General features: G+C 49.2%; 1 protein-coding gene across 1 annotated transcript in view; it reads left to right on the top strand.

The window, feature by feature from the left end:
- Positions 1–20,653, top strand: part of MUC4 (mucin 4, cell surface associated) — a 47,791-nt gene that overhangs the window by 16,454 nt on the left and 10,684 nt on the right. The window contains 14 exon segments of the mRNA XM_068968527.1: positions 4,003–4,511; positions 6,190–6,330; positions 7,359–7,501; positions 8,378–8,542; positions 9,275–9,430; positions 10,762–10,892; positions 12,769–12,854; positions 14,613–14,792; positions 14,977–15,087; positions 16,536–16,743; positions 17,657–17,748; positions 18,165–18,332; positions 18,844–18,945; positions 19,539–19,772. Of these exon segments, the coding sequence (XP_068824628.1) occupies positions 4,003–4,511; positions 6,190–6,330; positions 7,359–7,501; positions 8,378–8,542; positions 9,275–9,430; positions 10,762–10,892; positions 12,769–12,854; positions 14,613–14,792; positions 14,977–15,087; positions 16,536–16,743; positions 17,657–17,748; positions 18,165–18,332; positions 18,844–18,945; positions 19,539–19,772 (2,426 nt within the window).

The raw sequence follows: 20,653 nt of genomic DNA, 5'->3' as shown, positions 1-20,653 counted from the left end.
TGGTACAAGTTTTATTGACCAGACCTAACTTGGGATCATTTAGCCTCGGTGATGCCTGGCAACCTAGGAATGCACACCACACCTCGAGACCGAGTGCTTTCCTCCTGCAAAGAGACTATTTACTCTCCACAGTGAAGGAATTTGTCTTCATCTTTTTGTCTCTCCGTGCACTCTTAAGGGAAGGAGTATTTGGTAATTTTAGCAAGAAGACTGGCCATTTCAAATAAAAAATATTAAAATCTGATTTTATTCAAATTCTTTGGGAAAAACCGATGATGCTTTTTCATTTCAAAAGCACATTGCTTTTATGGGATTTTTTAAAATTAGTGTGGGTAGTTGACAAATTCCCAGGTAGATCAGTGGTAAAGAATCCACCTCCCAATGCAGGAGACCCTGGAGATGCGGGTTTGATCCCTGGATGGGGAAGATCTCCTGGAGAAGGGAGTGGCAACCCGTTCCAGTGTTCTTGCCTGGAGAATCCCATGGACAGAGGAGTCTTGCAGGCTACCACCATGGTGTTGCAACTAAGTAAGCACAAACACACGTTCACAGCTGACAAAATTACTTTCGAGGCCTTGAATGAATGTCAGAGCACTCGGCACCTAGAGGAGTGTTTTGAATCTGGCTAATCATGAAAAATCCACCCCCTGCGCGAAAGTATTTTAAAAAACCAGCTATTCAAAAGGGAGAGGATATATATAGATATCTATGGCTGATTCATGTTGATGTTTAACAGAGAACAACAAAATTCTGTAAAGCAATTATCCTTCGATAAAATAATTAATTAATTAAAAAGAAAAACTGGCTATTTTCCCCTTGGAGAAAAGAGCTCTTTTAAAGAAAAAGTAGTGTCTTAGCCTTAATGTTCATGTTACTTAAGAGAACATCTCCTGATAAAGGGGAAAGGTATTTCTGTAAATAACTAAATACTGCAAATTTACTAAAACTGAATTCACTGTTGTATACAACAAATTGTATTGAAAAAAATTTATTGTCAACCTAAGGGTTGAATCAAAAAGATGTTAGCTCTGTGTTTTTTTAAAGAAAAATTTTTTTAAATTAAAGGTAGTTTGGGGAAAAAATCAGATAATGTACCTGAACTAATGTAAAATATAAAATGAAATTAGCTTGTCATCAACAAACTGCTACTATTACACCTCTCTCTTTAACACTGGGTGTAGACTTTTGTTGAGAGCATCTATAAAAAAGGCCATCCAATGACTTTTATGGGCCCTAGGCACTATTGTCTTCCTGGGCTTCTTCCTCTGATTAAAAAAAAAGGTAAAAGCTATATTTTATGACTGTGTTGGACTAATGCAATCAAAGGTGGATTCATTATTACATATTCATTACTATTATATTCATTTTCCCCCCTTCTGATTGAAACGGAAAGTAACAGGAATGTATCCAAAAGTAGCTTAGGCCCAGCTCTGTGCCTCACCTACTTGCCGGCCTGCTGGCAATTGTAAGGCAATGGTGCCTTGAGAAGCAGCTTGCAGAGGTTTGTTAAAACAGCTTGCTGAGGTTGGTCTGTTTTCAGGACCTCTCATGTGATTTTACAAATAACCAGAACTCATATTACTCCCAGTTAAAAAGCAAAGTAGGGAAAGTTCTGGATTGTAGGTAGAGGGACCACCCAAAAAGATGACAGTAAAATGAAATGAAATAAAAAATATATATCTGAATATAAGAGAGTCCTCCCCCGAAAAAAAATTTATTCCAGAGAAGAGGGAGTTACTTATACACTGAGTCCTCATAAATTCTCTTGTATTATTAGGTGCGGTCCCAAATGGTTTGGGCTTCCCTGGTAGCTCAGTTGGTAAAGAATTCTCCTGCAATGCAGGAGACCCTGATTCGATTCCTGGGTCAGGATGATCTGCTGGAGAAGGGATAGGCTACCCACTCCAGTATTCTTGGGCTTCCCTGGTGGCTTCCCAAACACTTTATACTGATAAACAAAGTCATGTGAGACAGGACAAGTAATTGACGTGTACTGTCAGCAGTACATATATCTAGTCATGGGAGGTATCAAATATACAAGTTCACAATATTTCCCTTTTCTTGCTTTTTGAAGAAGCTCCTGATGGGTCAGCAAAATTCTTAGGTGTTTGAGATGAGACAAGAGAGAGAAGGGCTTCCCTGGTGGCTCAATGGCAAACAATCCTCCTGCCAATGTGGGAGACATGGGTTCGATTCCTGAGTTGGGAAGATACCCAGGAGAAGGAAATGACAACCCACTCCTGTATTCTTGTCTGGGAAATCCCATGGATGGAGGAGCCTGGCAGGCTACAGTTGAAGGGATCCCAAAGAGCTGGACATGACTTAGCAACTAAACAACAACAACGAGAGAGAAAGAAAAGAACATAAGATTGTTGCTGGGGGTGGGGGTGGAGGCCGGGAGTGAAAACGTTTTAGAGATGGGATTAGGAGACAGATGGGAAGGAAAACTGAGAGATGAACACTAGGTTAAGGAAAAGAAAAAGAGGCTATGAAAAATACAGAAGGCTATTCATCTCCTTTATCATGTTTGAACAATATTTGTATAAGATATGCAAAAATTTGAAATTTTGTGATTGAATAAATGGTGTGTGTATTTTAATTAAAACACTGTTCTAAGATGGAAGCTCATGTAGCTTGGCTTCCATATAAGCCTTATATGGGGAAAGTAGGAGTGTATTGAGCCGGTTTCAATGACCAAACCCAGAAAATGTATGGTAATGGAGAAAATGCTAGCACAAAGACATTCATTGCAGTATTGTTAATGACCAGGTGGCACAGTATTGGTAGGAATCTTGTTGCTTGTTGTTTAGTTGCTAAATCATGTCGAACTCTTTATGACCTTGTGGGCTGCAGTCCACCAGGCCTCCCTGTCCTTCATTATCTCCTGAAGTTTGCTCAAACTCATATCCATTGAGTCAGTGATGCCATCCAACCATCTCATCCTCTGTTGCCCCTTTCTCCCCCTGCCCTCAAACTTCCCCATATCCAAGTCTTTTCTAATGAGTCACCTCTTTTCATCAGGTGACCAAAATATTGGAGCCTCAGCTTCAGCAACAGTACTTCTAATGAGTATTCAGGATTGATTTCCTTTAGGACTGACTGGTTTGATCTCCTTGCAGTCCAAGGGAGTCTTAAGAGTCTTCTCCAGCACCACAATTCGAGAGCATCCGTTCTTTGTCACTCAGCATTCTTTATGGACCAATTCTCACATCCATACATGACTAGTGGAAGAACCATAGCTTTGACTATATGGACCTTTGTCCGCAAAGTGATGTCTCTGCTTTTTAATATGTTGTCTAGGTTTGTCATAGCTTTCCTTCTAAGAAGCAGGAGTCTTTTAATTTTATGGCTGCAGTCACTGCTGCCAATAATTTTGGAGCCCAAGAAAATAAAATCTGTGATTTTGGAGCACAAGAAAAGAAGTCTTAGACATGGTTTAATAATTCTGCAGCCACTCATTATGAAGCACTGTGATATAGAGTGCTACATGTGAAAAATAATTGTGTTATAAACTCCAACATCACAGAAGGAAACTCTTGTCTCATGAGTCTTTGTATCTTATATTTACAGGCACTGCCCAAACCCAGTGGGCATCTTTGACAAGCGGACACTGTCTGACAAGCAGTGTTACTGAGGACCTGTCCCCTTCCAGCATCAGCCACACACCTCCCACATCATCAGAACTGATGACAGGAACAACCTCAGCCAACATCACTGTAGGTCAAGCAAAGGAAATATCACCCTCTGTTACTAGCAGTTTTGATCCAGTCACCTCAGCAGTCTCAATAGCAGCAGGAGGAAAGAGACAATCAAAGGCATTTTCTTCCAGTTCCACTACTCGGGACACATCAGCATCTTCTCAAAACTACCAGGCTCTGCTCAGAAAGACCAAGGAAGAATCCCAAACCACCACCATCACAGCAGTGAGGCAGTCATTACCTTCATCCTCTTCAAGTGGACATGCAACACAATTGAAAACTACCCCTGAGACATTCCTTTCAGGCAAAGCAATCTCTTCAGTCTCATCCGGTGTGAGTCACATGCTTGTAACAAAATCAAAAATGTTGACAGCACCAACCTCAACAGACAGAACGTTCTCCCCATCAAATGTAAGCAATACATCTCCAATGACATCAGCATCTTCTCAGAACCACCAGACTCCGAGCATGAAGATCACGAGAGGAACACAAACCACCACTGTCACAGCTGTGAGAACATCAACTCTCTCATCATCGACACGTGCACACAAATCTACAGAAGGCACGTCCCAGAGGACATCTCCTTCAAGGGCAACAACCACTTCATTCCCACCCTATGTGAGGCATACACCTACAGTAACATCAAAAATATGGAGGACAAAGTCCTCAGCAGACACCACTGTAGGAAACCCGAGGAACACATCACCAACTCTACCGAGACATATCCATCCAGTCTCCACAGTGTCAATGACAAACGGACCAGAGAAACAATCAACCTTACCCCCTTCCACCACTTCTACCAGGAAAGCATCAGTGTCTTCTCAGAACCACCAGACTGAGTATGAAAGCCACCAGTGGAACCCAAACCACCACTGTCACAGCTGTGAGAACATCAACTCTCTCATCATCGACACGTGCACACAAATCTACAGAAGACACTTCCCAGAGGACACCTCCTTCAGGTACAACAACCACTTCATTCCCACCCTAGGTGAGGTACACACCTGCAGTAACATCAAAAATATTAGGAACAAAAAGGTCAACAGACAGCACTGTAAGAAACACAATAGACAAATCCCCTTTTGTAACTGGAAGTTCTTCTCCATTCACTTCCAATGCCATTCTACACCACGGCAGTCATCAGTACAATCTACTTCATTCTACCAGTTCTTCAACTCCACAAACAGTGGAGGATGGTTTTCCATTCTCACTAAAGCAAAGACACAAAGACCACAGGATGGCCCTATACTAAAAGTTCAATCTCTGCAGATGTTTCTCGTGAGATATTTACTCCAGATAAAACAATAACACTCACTTCTTCACCCTTCAGTGACAGCCACACAACTCAGCCAGAAAAACAACCATTGTCAACACCAGTAGCTGGCAGTACATTGATCACAGAAAGAGCATCCACCTCCCCTGCTAGTATTTCTTGAGTTACATCTAAAGTCTCAACAATAGACAAACAGGAAGAACTAACCACATACCGCTATCTGAGCACATCTCAGCATTTTCCCAGACTCACGGGACACGAGGGACAGAGACCGCTGGGGGTATTCTTATCAGCAGCACAAGCTCCAGAATGACTCAAACCTTCGAAACAGTCATGTCTGCATCTCCTTCATCCAAACTGTAACAGTCCCAACAAGGCAGTCAACCCCACTGTCTACCAGCATCTCTGCTCAAGAATCATCAGCTATTTCTCAAATAGTGTCCACACAAGGTACACAGACCATACAAGAATCCCAAACCATGAATTTATTTTCCCCCGTGATGAGCACAATCAAAACAGCCTCATCTGCAACTTCATTCAAACCAAGTGGACACTCAACCTCCAAAAGTGTTCCTCAGGGTACACCCACCACAGATGAAGTGACAGCCTTCACCCCAGCACCCTCCAGGGACAGTCACACAACTCAGTCCACTACCACTGTCACGGGACTGTGGACAGCACCAACCCACCACGACACCACCCTGGGAACCTCAGTTGGCCCCTCACTTTCCATAACAAGCACCACGAATTCTTTATTCTCTCAATCAGCTCTTGGCCCTGCAGTCACCTGGAGCCCCAGCACCCGATTCACAAGTCACCCCCCTCCTCTGCCTGTTACCAGCACTTCTCCAGCATTCACAGGCTCCACCGTGAAGGCGGAGACATCAGGTAGGGGGGCCTCTGGGGTCTTGGTCTCTTACAGTGGCCCAGTTGGCTCATTCGGCCCAGAGGGGTGCCTGAGAGAGGACCTGAACTAGCACTCCCAGGCTGGAAGTCAGGCCCATGAGAAGACGAAGTCAGCGGCAGGCATGGTGGGTGACGGGGTCACCATCCCCTCTACCCCAGGAGATAACTGCTTTTCTGCAGAGGGTGGTTTGGGGATGACCAGAACACAGGTTTCTAGCTGTCTGTCCCAGCTCCTAAAGTCTGTGGCTCTCTTAAATTCTACTACTCTCTGACTGTCAGACCCACTCCAGTCTTCTTTCCCTGCCTGCCCAGGAAAAATCACAGCCTCACAGAGGGCAGACTGCAGGGGAAGCACAGCATCACTACCCTCAGCAACCTCCCAGACCCTTACCACCTCCACTACTGGGACTTCTACAGGTACCCACTCCACAGCGGCATCAGTCCCTGTAACCCTGGGAAAGGCAAGTGATTCCATAGAGCTAGAGCCTCTCCACCCTGGGAGGGAGAGGATGGAGCTAGATGTGGTGGTTGTAGTTGTGGCAGCTGGACTGTATCTACCAATAACGGCCGTTGTGAGTTGTTGGGGGTTCTGTGGATCTCTCCACTGCTCCATCTGGGTCATGGGAAGTCCAGCTGCTCTCCCTATCCCCTTGATAGGGATGAGTAACTGAGTGCTTAGTCTCACCCTGCTTGTTCACAGACTATGTTGTTTCAAATCAGAAGAGCCCTACAGGGGACAACGCAAGAGCATGGGTGCTGAGGGCTGGCTTTGCACATGGTGCTGGGCTAGGAGCTAGAGATACAGAAATGACCAAGGGGCTGTTTAGAGAGAGACGTATCTTCTGCCTCAGTAGATGCCATTAGAGGAACAAGCCCAGGATATTAGGTGCACTTATTGGAAGCCCCTGAGGGAGTGTCAGGGGTGGGTTCAAGGTGAAGAGGAGGCCTCCTGGAAAGAGTAAATAGGAACTGGGGAGAGGAAGTGCCCCATGCACGCAGGAGGGCCTAAATAGCTAGAATAAAGGCATGGACAGGAAAAGCAGTCCTGGTGTCACCTGGGGAGGAGATCCCCAAAGAATTTGGGGTTACCAGAAATAAGGTGAAAAGTGCCGAGAAGCAAGGCTGATGTGTGAGGGAATCTTGTAGATAACAGATCATGTAGATGCCATCACAGCTGGGGTCAGGAAGAAATTTGCGGGAACCCGGGAGAGCCGTGTCGGGCTTCCCAGGTGGCTCAGTGGCCAAGAATCTGCCTGCCAATGCAGGAGATGCAAGAGACTGGTTCAGTCCATGGGTCGGGGACATCTCCTACGGTAGGAAATGGCAACCCACTCTAATGTTCTTGTCCGGAAAATCCCATGGACAGAAGAGCCTGGCAGGCTACAGTCCATGGGGTCATCAGGGAAGGCTTCTTGGAGGTGAAATGCCCTACCAGCCTTAATGACTTTGGGGCCCTTGAGAACTTCCTGCTCCTCTTTGTACCGACCCAGGTGTTCTCCTCTTCCCCTACGGGCCAAGTGCTGGAGACCGGGAGTTTGTCAGGAGGAGCGTGGACTTCACCTCACCACTCTTCAAGCCCCAGATCGGCTTCCCGCTTGGCTCCTTGCTCTGGAATTCCCTCTACGTGAGTCCCCAACTGCAACCCAAAGGACAGGACTCATGACTTGCATTCCACGGGCCCTGCTTCCCCTCCAGGGCTCAAAGATGGCCCTGTGCCCATGACCAGCTATGACTATGACGCTTGTCAGGACCCTCCTATGTCTCTGCCGCTGGCTCTGTTTACACACACTGTCTTTAATGACAAGGCACCAGCTGAGGAAGACAAGCAGTGAGGCTACACCCTGCCCCCCGCCCCTGCCACACACACAGGTGGACAGAGTGTTGTCGCCTCAGTAGAGAGGCCCTGAGGCCCCGTAATCTCTCCACTGTTTTCATGGCCCCCCACCCCCCTTTTTTTTTGAGTAGGAAGCCCTACTTAGGGAAACTCGACTGAGGCTGTTCAAATTTTCTGTAATTATTTTCCTGGTTCCCTGGTCCAAGTACTTCATGTCTCATAGAAGAGGGCTGAATGGCAGTTTTGGCCCTCGACAAGGGGGCTGAGCCAGGACACGCTGTGAGAGAGCCAAACAGTGATGGAGTGAGAGTGTAAATTCTTTCAGCTCTAACTGACATGGCACAAGTTTCAGGGCGGGGGCCAAGGGGATTTACCCAGAGGCCTCTGCTCTTTGGTGGGCTGGCCTATGGATGGGTCTGCCACTGAAGCAGGACAAAACCTACTACCTTAGGAAGCTCTTAAGATGTGAGGACTGGCCTAAGAATGAAGAGTTTTTGTGGGAAAACTATGTACTGGGGCTCTCCCAGCAGGCAGGGAGATGGATGAGACCATTCATTTCCAGGGGTTGTTGACATCTCCAAGTTCTATTCTCATGAACCCCAGGAGCTGGCCCAAGTCTGGGATGCTCCCTCCCTGAATGCTAACCGGAGGAACCTTTGTGCTCAGTTCACAGATAATGGCCAAATCATTTTCCCGAAGTCAGACTACCAGATTTTCTCCTACCTCAACCCTCCCCTTAGAGGCTTTTCATCCTGGGACTCTGTGGCCATGGTGGCTCTATTCTGGGACGATGCTGATTTCTCCAGCAGCCGGGGAACCATATTTTACCAGGTGGGCCTTTCAAAGCTCAGCACACAGGGTTCTCCAGCAGCCAGCAAGGAGAGACAAAGGCCTGTGTGGAGGGTCTTGCAAGTGTTCCTGCTGTCGGAACCCTCCTGTCAGTGGGTGAGAACTGAAGCTTATATGAGGGTGGGGAGGAAATAGATTAGGACACAACCATGGGAAGACTATAGGTGGTGGCTATGGGTTGGCCATCCACTGTTTGGTTTTAGAATGAGGTTGCAGGGGGTTCATCCTAATAAGGCCAAGTCAAGCAGGGCCCCTGCGAGTGCTCCTGGGTTCGGTTAATGATTCCACTCAGAGAGAGCTCTCAGTGTAGTGAAAGCTACTGCAGGCAAATACTGATCGTGCCCTGGCCATGGACAAGACACTGGAGAAGGTCCAAATGTGGAGAAGCACACACCTGTCTTAAAGAGCCTCTTGTTGGACCCAGAGAGGTACAAATGGATGCAGGTGGTTGCACCATGAGAGCCAGTTTATGCTAAGAGATGCACAAGTTCAAGTTAGAAGACTTGGGTTTCTGGGTCTTGACTATCCACTTCATAACACCCCAGGTTTCCCTGCAGATTGATCTTCAGGTCACTAACTGAAAACATAAGCCTTGGAGGGGGAAGGATGGGAGACAAGGGGGGACTAAAGTGAGCAGAAAATGGGGGGGGGTCCCCTCAGGAGTATTGAGATGGGATCCTTATTTCCTTTTCCATATCTGCCTTCTTTTCCTAGGAATATGAGACTCTCTATGATGACTACAACACACTAGTGCAGAAGGTGGAGTCTTCAATTAATATGTTAACAAAGACCAGAAACTACAAAGCCAGGTGGACACTAAAGATCGCATGGGTTCATGTCCCCGCCTATCCTGCTCAGGTGACCATCGGGGTGAGTGGACCAGTGGGCAGTGTCCTGTGAACCATCTGGAAGTCAGGCATCCTAGAATCCTAAGCAGGGACCACTTTTCTAAACTCCTCTCTGAGTCAAGGACAGCTGGCTGATTAGAGCACTTCCCTCCCAGCCCACCTCTTTGCCTCCCTGTCCCTCATCCCCACCACCTCCAACTCCCCCTGCTCTGTCTCCTGAGCACTTACCACATGGCAGGGGTGCCTCAGGGCTTTGCTCACATGCCTCACAGCAGCCAGAGCACTGGGTATTAGAAGACTGAAACGAGGAGGATGCAATAAGTAAAAAGTAAAAATAAAAAATAAAAGTAAAAATAAGTAAAAAGTGCTAAGTCACTTCAGTTATGTCTGACTCTTTGCGACCCTATGGACTGCAGCCTGCCAGGTTCCTCTGTCCATGGGAGTCTCCAGGCAAGAATACTGGAGTGGGTTACCATGCTCTCCTCCAGGGAATCTTCCTGATACAGGGATGGAACCCACGTGTCTTATGGCTTCAGTATTAGCAGGCAGGTTCTTTACCACTAGCGCCACCTGGGAAGCCCTCAAAAAGGCTGGCTATTGGCAATATTATACGGCTCAATCTAATGTTATTATCCACATATTAGAGATGAGAAAGATGACGGTTAGAGAGGTTAAGCAACTGCTCAAGGTCACCCAGCTAGCAGATGACAAAGCCAGGCCAGGAACCAAGGTTTTTCTGACTCCAGACTCTGGCTCTTGACAGAAAAGCATCCAGTGGAGAGGGGCCATGCCTCCTGCTCCCCCTAGCCTTCCCTCTGGGGCCTCACCACTCTGGCAGTAACAGAGTTCTTCCTTGTGTCTGACTTAAAGTCACCCATTTCTTTATTGGCTCAGCAAGTTCATTGCTTACTCACTGTGTGGAAGCACAGTGCTCGAAATCTGCCTTCAGAGAACCTCCAGTCTCACCTGCATGGTTCCTCTATGCTATTCAGGGTGAGGGGACATTTGGACAATATCCTTAAATATCCCAAAGGGAGCTCCTCAGGCCTCTCTCAGCCTCTGAGGTCTTGGCTAATCTCTCTGCTGAAGCTTTCTCAGACAGACCCTCTTCTAACAGGATTCCAACCCAGAATCCTCTACCTTTCCTCGCTGAAAAGAAGTCACAAAGAAGGCAAATCCACCACAGCAGGTGCTTTGACAGTCAGGGTGGAGTCTCTGCAAAATTCCAAACTTGCCTTTGCTCTCAGAGGTCAGGAAAAGGTGATTTGGGTGTCAGAGTAGGGGTGTGGGATGGGTGATGGGACACCCCAGCTCTCTCACAGGCATCCCTGTTTGTCTCCAACCAACCCCCAGACCAACACCTACCAGGCCATCCTTTCCATGGACGGGAGCAGGTCCTACGCCCTGTTTCTCTACCAAAGTGGTGGTATGCAGTGGAATGTGAGCGGGCGACCAGGCAACCCCGTCCTGATGGGCTTTTCCAGGTAGGACAGGGATGGGCTGGCAGCCGTGAGCAGATAATGGGAGCTGGTGCAGAGCAGGGCTTGCACTGCACACACACTCTGACCCCCAAAACTGGGCAGGACTCTTCCTCGCCAATGCTTCTGACTCAGGCTGATTCTGGTTTCCACTTGTTTCTGTTTCAAATGAAAAGATCCTGCTTCACCCTGCCATTCCCTTTCCTATCCCAGTTCCATGCATGGTGATAATAAATCCCAGAGCTTTGACTTCTAGGATTTCCACTGACTTTAGCTGACCACTCTTGACTTGTCAAGTATCAGTCAACATTTATTACACCAAGTACCTAACAGGCATTATTTCATTTGACAATCACAACCACCCCATGAAGGAGATATATTTATTATCCATTCTGCAGGTAAGGAAACTGAGGTACAAATGGATGAGTTATTGCCCAAAGAGCTGGAAAGTAAGTGGCAAAGCAGAAAGTTGAATACAAAATATAAGGCTGAAATCTGCCTTCCTGACTTTATTAAAACTTTTTATTTTATATTGGAATATAGCCAATTAACAATACTGTGGTAGTTTCAGGTAGACAGCAAAGGGACTCAGCCATACATATACATGTATCCATTCTCCCCTAAACTCCCTTCCCATCCAGGAACTCCCATCTAGAGTTCCCTGTGCTATACAGAAGGTCCTCGTTGGTTATCCATCTTAAATATACCAATGCATACATGTCGATCCCAAACTCCCTAACGATCCCTTCTCCCCATCCTTCCTCCCTAGTAACCATAAGTTTGTTCTCTAAGTCTGTGAGTCTGTTTCTGTTTTGTAAATAAGTTCATTTGTATCATTTCTTTTTAGATTACATGTACAAGTGATATCACACAATATTTTTCTTTCTCTGAATTATTTCACTCAGTATGACAATCTCTAGTTTCTGATGGGCTGAGAATTAACCTCTCACCCAAAGGCACCAACAGCTTGTGTGGGGTCAGTGGCAAAGAGGGAGAGCAGAGAGATGGATGGGCTGTGGTTGCGGACGTGGGTTCCCAAGTGTGGGAATGGCTCATTCTCTAACACAATAGTTTTCAACCATGATGTATGTGCAGTTGGTTGTGAAGGTCCCATGTAATCTGTTACTGGTAATTCCTGTAAATGCTTTTCGCCTAGAATGTGTTCGGGATTGTCCCTATAATTACATTGCTTTCACTTGCTTTTGAACATGCCCTGTAGGAGAAAGGACTGGAATTATCTAATTAGCTGGGAATTTCGCACCATTCTGAGGGTACCCATGGAAGGTGTCACACCCATGTATGTCCTCTGTCCTGTGTCAAAGAGGAGAAAGGATCCAAGTGGCTGCTCTGAGACATGACCCAAAGAGTCTGCAGGCCCCACTCTGGGGTTTCTCCTTCCTGGTGCAGGGTTTAAATACCATCCCCTGGGCAGGGGGGTGGGGTGGGGTGGCACACACATTGTCTGGATCCTCCTAACTCGAAGACTAGCTCTTAACTTGCACCATCAACCGTCCCCTATAGCACCACCTCTCCGACACCTAGTTGAAGGGAAACTAACAGGAAGGAGGCCTGAGATGTTGCTTTCAACCCCTGTCTCAGGACCAGTTCACTGCAGTTTGTGCTCAGATGTGAGATAAATTAGGTCCTCCCACCCCTCCTCCATCTGCCTCCTCCCCTCTACTGCTTAGCACAGGAGGTCAGTGATTCTGGCTGGCTGCCTGACCAACTGGCTCGATAGCTGATGGGCCAACTGATAACTGATGACTGGCTGGACAGAGTGGGTGACTGGCTGGTTGACTCGCTGGATGAATGAGCAACTTGCCGACTAAGGGGAAGGACTCTGTGTGTGATGAAGGCCAGATATTCTTTTCTTTGCCCACAGTGGAGATGGGTATTTCAAAAACAGCCAGTTGACATTCCATCCAGTATGGGAGAAGTATCATCCAGACCAATTCCTGGATTCCAACTCAGATAAAAGCACCACTTTATCAGACTGGAGGGACTCAAGTCCTCTTCTGTCTCCCACTCCGTGTGCCGTGACAGTCCTCAAAGGGCAGCTCCCGAGCATGTCCGCAAAAGGGTGTTTCCATACCATCTGACCTCCCACTGGTGGGATCTGGCCTGGGCACCACCCGGGGAGCAACATGCCTTCTGCACCCTCTTGCAGTGCAGAGTGTCCTCCCTGGAATCAGCCCGAAGCCAGCAGGACTATGAGAGGGGCCCCAGGTCCTGGAAGTGAGGACATGGGTATGGCAGGAGGCGGGGACATGAATGGGCAGTTAGGACAAGTCTCCAAGTGTCCTGTCCTGGAGCTGGGTGAGAACCCACATGAGATCTCTTAATGGATCTACCGAGAGGAGTTCCAGGGGGTCTGACATCCATTCCGTCATCGTTTATCGAGTACCTGCTGTGTGCTGGAGACTGTGCTAACAGCCAGAAGTATGAAAACGTTTTTAGAAAGACCAACTCGGTTTGCTCTCAAAGAGCTCTCACCTTGGTAAGAAGGCCAGTACTTCAGGCTCCACGGGCCTCCTCCAAGACTTGTACTGCCTGGGGGCGTCAAAGGGAAAGAAATGACAGTTTCCAAAGCATGATAGAACAAAAGGTATTTTAGCATTAGAAATTAGCCATGTGGACCATGAAGCATAAATCCAGCTCTGTTTCTTCTGTGGCAAGAAAGTCTGTAAACATAAGCTAAGTCAGATCATTGGTGCCATCTGGTGGAGAAAGCGCTTCTATCAGACGGGTGATTTAGTCGTTCAGTCGTGTCTGCTTTGTGACCGCATGGACTGTAGCCGCCAGGTTCCTCCGTCCATGGGATTCTCCAGGCAAGAATACTGGAGTGGGTTGCCATGTCCTTCTCCAGGGGATCTTCCTGACCCAGGGATTGAACCTGGGTTTCCTGCATTGCAGGAGAATTTTTTACTGACTGAGCTATGAGGGAAGCTCCATCCTATCCAATTAAGGCCCTTCTATCCAGATGCCTCTGCTTGTGACATAAGGGGTGCAATGTGATTATGTGGGCCCCCTACAGCCCATAGGGTCGCAAAGAGTGGGGCACAACTAAAGTGACTTAGCACTCATGCGCACAATTAAAGGTCTATTTCAATTTCAAACGCTCTTCAGGGATTCTTCTCCCAGTTACCTCCACTTTCCAAGGATGGCATCTGGACACAGGGGAAGCTCCCCCAGTTTCATATTGTTGGAGCAAGTGTCTGCTTCACATGCCAGCTTCCCTGTGGCTCCCCAGCTGGCCTCGGAACATCGGCCTCTGTCCTGGTTGCTTTGGCCACTGGTATGTCTGTGCAAGTGTCTGAGCGTGTGGCTGGTGGCATCACTCACTGAGATACAAGGTGCATAAGGCAGAGCTGGTCTGGGGGACTGAAAGAACTGGAGATTAGAGTAGCAGGCAGGAGGGTGGAGAATGGAGTACACTGAAGCCTGGGCCAGGGTTTGGCTCTGAGTTGGGTACAGATGAGGTCTCCCTGCCCAGCACTTGTCCCAGGATCTCACCCTAAGATCCAAGTTTAGGGCTCTGAAGCTCACATCGGAGGGACCTTTGGGGAGGAATCACAGCCAATCTGCATTGGGCCCATCCCTGGAAGGCTGTCCAGAGTGCAGGAAGTGGCACACAGAGGATGCGCTGATGAGTTTTGCTTGTCCCTAAAGCTAAATAAGAGCCTGTGGCCCCACGCCCTGGGATATCCCCTTCTTCCGTTTCTTCCCCAGGCCTCTGGGGGCTACAGATCTACAAGCTGCACAGAGAAAAAAAGCCCAATTACCGTCTCCGGTGTCTGCAGTGGTTGAAGAGACAGCCTCAGTGGCCCAGCTGGGGCTGGAACCAGATCTCCTGCCCTTGCTCCTGGATCCAGGGAGTATTGGATTTAAGATTCCAGTTCAGCAGAGGTAACAGATCCTTCTTGTCTCTGGCAGCACTCCCACTGTCCCTATAAGCCCACTCACTCTCCCTCTGGCCATGCCTGACCTTTCCCTTTTGGGACTCCCTCCGTTCCTCCCCAGAAACACCCCCTCGCCATGGCTGCCCCCACCACAGGCATCCCAGGCCTGAGAATGTCTGGGCTTGTTGCAGGCAGCAGGCAGCTGTGCAGCTTCTCCTCCTGGCGTGGGGGCGTGTGCTGCTGCTACGGACCCTGGGGAGAGCTGCTCCAAGGCTGGAGAGTGCAGAGTCCTTGGCAACTTGGTGTGTCCGCCGACAACTCAAGCCTGCCTTTTCTGGAACTCTCTGTCCTTCCCTGTCAGGGACCAGCTTGGGCTCCACGCCAGCAGTGGGACCAGCAGAATGAAGGCTCTCGTGCCTGTTTTCTCCCAGCTACCTCCCCTCCATTTCCTGATCTTGTAACACCAGAAGTTTCCAGCATCCCTTCCAGCTGGCATCCTAGGGATTTCTGATTGAGCTCCTCTTGCCCCATCTCCACTTGGCCCATAGCCCCAGCTGATAGGGGCATCTTTCTAGGGAAGTGGCAGAGGCCTGGTCTGACCTCGTCAGCCGGGACCCAGATTAGCAGGCTGTCTGGGGGAAGACATGGAGTCATCCTGAAGAGACCCTCCAAAGGAGCTAGAGGGGATGGGGATGGGGCCCAGGGGAACATGTGTGCTCCCTTCCTCCTCCCTGTAAAGGCAGCAGCCTCCTAGTCCCCAGACCACCAGCCACAGCCTCTTGCTCCTAGCACTTTGAGAGTGGTGGGTCTCAACCCTCAACCTTTAAGAAAGGAAGAACCCTGTGCCTGCCCACCAGGGGCTTTGCTGCCCATGTCTCCACCAAGCCCACAAGGGAGATAGAAACTGGTTCATGGCCTAAGGTCATTGAGCAGAGTAGGATCTGAACTCATGTGGGCCTGACTTCCAAACCACATCCTTGTTGCACTTATCATCCTGCCCAAACCTCCCAGCTGGGTCCTGCAGGTCTTCCATCTCCACTAACACGCTGCTCTTCTGCACAAACCAAGAACTGGAGCTGCAAAACTGGTGTTGCCATTTCAACAGCAAGCCCTCCTTCTGTGCCCTGTACCAGCTAAGGCAGCCCACCCCCCCCCCCCCCCCCCACCCCGTCAGCTGCACTGGATACCAGCCCTCAGGTTTCAGTGAGGCTGCTGGGGCCCAGCCCTTCCACTTCCAGAGCCCAAGTGGAAGACCAAGGGAGCGATACACTCTTGGGGTTTGAACGGGGACAGCACAAGCTTCCTGGGGCAGGACTGTAGTCACAAGGGAAGATGGAGGTGTGTGTGGAGTGTGGCAGAGGAGGGACTTGACCTTGGGGGAGGGGGAGGTGTGGTGGATCAGGGGCTAATGAGAGGAAGTGGATGGGGTGGGGGGCACACAAGTGCAAGAGGACTTTCAGGGAGGGTTAAATGCTCCCTGAGCACCTCCCCAGGCTGAAGTCTCCCAGGCCCTTCTTTCCCTGGTCTGCCCTGCCAATGTGTTAGTTACTCAGTTGTGTCTGACTCTTTGTGACCTCATGGACTGTAGCCTGCTAGGCTCCTCTGTCCATGGGATTCTCCAGGCAAGAATACTGGAGTGGGTAGCCAATCCGTTCTTCAGGGGGATCTTCCTGACCCAGGGATCGAACCCAGGTTTCCTAAGTGGCAGGCAGATTATCGCCCCGCCAATGTGGTACCTCCTTTTTTCCAGCCTGGATGGTCGGGGACCCTCACATCACCACCTTGGATGGTGTCAATTACACCTTCAATGGGCTGGAAGACTTCCTGCTAGTCCGGACCCAGGACAGAAACTCCTCCTTCCTGCTGCAGGGCCGCACTGCCCAGACCCACTCAGCCAATGCCACCAACTTCATTGGCTTTGCTGCTGAATACCACTCCAGCAGCCTGCACCCTATCACGATGAGTTGGAGGTGGGGGCACTCCCCTCACACGGAGCCTTTAGCTCAGGGACCTTCAGTTGGAGACTGAGGCCCAGGTAGAAAAAGAGAAGGAAGAAGGGAAGGGGCTAGAGGCAGTGAGGATGCATCCTGCCAGACCAGTAGTTCAAATCAGGAGTTTGGGATTAACAAATACACACTACTATAAATAACATAGGCTTTCCCCAGGTGGCTCAGCGGTAGAGAATCTGCCTGCAGTGCAAGAGCCACAGGAAACGTGGGTTCGACCCCAGGGTTGGGAAGATCCCCTGCAGGAAGGCATGGCAAGCCACTCCAGTATTCTTGCCTGGAGAATTTCATGGACAGGGGAGTCTGGCGGGGCTACAGTCCATGCAGTCACAAAAAGTCAGACACAACTGAAGCGACATAGATAACCAACAAGCACCTACCGTATAGTACAGGGAACTCTACTCAATATTTTGTAATAACCTATAAGAGAAGAGAATCTGAAGAATTACATATATATATATATTCTATATATGAATGTATGTTTGAATTTCTGTGCTGTACACCTGAAACTAACACGATTTTGTAAATCAACTGTATTTCAATATAAATAAAGAGTCAACCCTGGAGACACTGGCTTAAGTTCTGGTGAGACTGAAGAAACAACATCCAGCACCTTGTATTCCTTAGAGTGAAATAGGAATAATAATATTACCTACCTCACAGGACTGTTGTGATATTTAAAAGCTAATCTCTGAAACGTACCTTGCTCAGAGCCTGGCCCAGGCCAAGCACCCTCATGCATGGTAGCTAGCATCACCTCATGGTCAAACTCCCCATCACTTTCACCATCTTCCAAGCCCCAGGCTCCTTCCTCTGTTTCCGGCCCCGTGCAGGTTGGGCTGATGTCTCTGCCAACTCCCTTCTAGGTTCAATGGTTCCTTAAGCCCAATAACGCAATCCATGTTCGGCTCAATAACCAGACCATAGCATTTGAGACTAATGGTGAAGATACAAAAGGTAGGCTGGGCGTCTCCTGCCTCCCTGGGTCAGGGTTGGCGGGGTGCCCAGCATTGGGGAGCAGGGTGCTGGGGTGGAGAGGCGTGGTCTTGGGGCGGAGCAGCATGGTCGTCACCCCACGGTCCCTCCAGCAGCCGTGCCGGAACAACTTCTTCACTGGAGCCAGGCTTTAAACTTCCCTCTTCACTTCTCTCCCTCCTCTGGGGCCTCCTCCTCAGTCCTCAGGGAGAAGAGGGTGGGATGGGCCGCGAGCATGTCCTGTGAGTGTGCTTTGTGGCCACTGGAGAAGGACCGTGCGGGCATCTCTCAGCTGCTTTCAGGCTCCTCTCTGCATCTTTAAACTTTACTACTGACAAGTCCTGGGCCTCCAGGGCTCCACCGCTGGCTTTTTCCTCATTTGTCTCCCAACAATCTAGACCAGGAGATCTTCAGCAGCTCTGGGGCCATAATGACCCACTACGGCTCCACGGTATCAGCCAGTTTCGATGGTGCCGTTGCCGTCTCCGTGCTCGCTATCTCCCACATCCTCCACACCTCCTGCAGCCTTTCGAAGGGGTATCAGAGCCACACTGAGGGCCTCACGGGTAAGGAGCAGGCAGCACTGCCTCTGCAGCAGAGCTCAGACCCCCAGCCCACAGGCAGCTTCCCCTCCAGTGCCCCTGCGGACATCCCGAGTAGAGTTTTCTTTTCTCAGCGGAGGAGGAGGTGGGACCTCTTCAGCGGCCTTTGAGGCTCACTTCCCATCCTCCTTAAGCTGCCGGCCCAGGGCAGCCGAGGGGCCACTGAGGATGGGCTCTGGAGAGCGTGGGGCCGGCAGCCGCCCTTCCCCCACCTCCCTCCCTCCCTCGGGCTTCACACCCTCCTTCCATCCCCCACATTCCCTCCCTTCTTTCTCCACTTCCTCCTTTCCCTGGAGCAGAGGGTAGGCTCTGAGGTTATAGTCCTCTCCCCTCCTCCTGAGCAGAGAGCAGATGCCCCCGAAAGAGGCTTCCCAGGCCCCCTACTCCTCCCCGCATCTCCCTGTGCCCTGTTGGATGCTCCCTGGGGAAGGGAGGGCCGCCTCCCAGGGTGGCTGAGTTCTGCTCGGTCCCTCAGGCTTCTGGAATGGCAACCCAGATGATGACTTCAGGATGCCCAATGGCGCCACCATACCGTAAAGGAGCTCCGAGGAGATGCTTTTTCACTATGGAATGACCTGTGAGTCTGGGACTCAGGGTCTTTGAGCAGATGGGGCAGGTCCCAGGTGAAGGAAGCTGCTGTACTGTCCCCCTCAGACCTATGGGAGCGAGACCTCTGTCCTTCATGAGAGAGGAGTAGAAAAGAAGAGACCTGGGGATGCTGGTGCCACCTCAGCTTTGTCCCCTCCACCCCAGATTTGTCCCCTCCATTCCCATCCCACCCACAGTCCTTCCTGGAAGAGAAGATGAGGGAGGTGGGTGGCCCTTACTCCCTAGAGCAGGGATTTCCAGAAGTAGAATCTGGAAGTCACTCTGTCTTCTGCAATCCCAAACTTATATAAAGCTAGGGTAAGGGGTGGACACAGGTGGCATTAGTGATAAAGAATCTGCCTGCCAATTCAGAATCCCCTGGAGAAGGCCATGGCAACCCATTTCATTATTCTTGCCTGGAGAACCCCATGGAACCTGATGAGCTATAGTCCATAGGGTCACAAAGAGTCAGATGTGACTGAAGTGACTTAGCACACAGCACACACAAGGGGTAGACACAATAGAATATAGCTGGAGTCCCACCCTGGTGCCACCATCATTGCATCACATAATGTGTTTTAGGGAAAATCAACGGAACAAGCCTTTTTGGCAAGAGGGACGACCATTTGCCTTCCAGCTTCACCCCCATCTTCCTTTCACAACTGCTGCAAAACACGTCCTTGAATAAAAATTTGACCTCTTCTTGTCATGGAGATGATCAATGCATCTTCGATGTCCTGGCCACAGGAAGCGAAAAGCTTGGAAAGGACTCTAGGGCGGTATTTAGAATCTACCAGCAGATGAACACTACTCTGAGTAAGTGGTGTGAGGCCTGGGGAGGCATGTGCAGAGTTAGGGCACAGATAAGGGGACGCCCTTCCATGACACTCCTTTGAGCTACACGTTTGTAAAATTTAACAGATTCTTTTGCTCAAGCTATTGCTCTACTCAAACCTTCCTACTCAGTGACTTCCCAGCTCACTGTTCTTAACGATGACCTTCAAAGCCCTATCCAGTCTGACCCCATTGCCCTTCCAAACTCTTCTCCTAGGACTTCCAGCCCCACTCCCTCCACACCAGCCCCACTGGCTTCTTGGTATTCCTCAGACATGCCTGGCTCCCTAGCAACTCAGACTGCACATGCAGTTCTCTTTGCCTGCTACGCTTTGCCCCAGGGTGCCTGGCAGGCTACCCCAGGTGCCTGGCACCCCTCACCTCCTTCCAGTTTCTATTCAACTGTCACCTTCTCAGCACTGCCTTTCTTGGCTAACCTGCCTAAAATTTCACATTCACCCACACTTCCCATTTGCCTTCCCTGTTTTGTTTTTCCTCCTTAGCATCTATAACTAGCTATTAGTTAGTAACGTATTTTCTAATTTTCATAGGTATCTTTTTTATTATTTGTTTGTTGCAGCATCCTTACTACGTAGAACAGTGCCAACCATACAGTAGGTGCTCAATAAATATTTGTTAAGTGACTGGCTGAATGAATGAATGAACAATGAAATGGAAATAGCAGGGCTCCAAAACACAGAGACCAGTGAAAAAGTTACATTCCCTCTCTATTCCTGACAAACACAATGCCCATGACGTTACCCTCATGGTTTTCAGTCCTCTTCCAAGTGTAAAACTCCTTAATAGTCTGAACAATGCTGTCCTCTGATTCACTTCATATTACACCTGGCATAGCATTCTGA

This window comes from Capricornis sumatraensis, chromosome 1 (assembly GCF_032405125.1).
Source record: "Capricornis sumatraensis isolate serow.1 chromosome 1, serow.2, whole genome shotgun sequence".
In the NCBI taxonomy this organism is placed as follows: domain Eukaryota; kingdom Metazoa; phylum Chordata; class Mammalia; order Artiodactyla; family Bovidae; genus Capricornis; species Capricornis sumatraensis.
The sequence above is the reverse complement of the archived record's forward strand: the minus strand, read 5'-3'. Positions and strand labels throughout refer to the sequence as shown.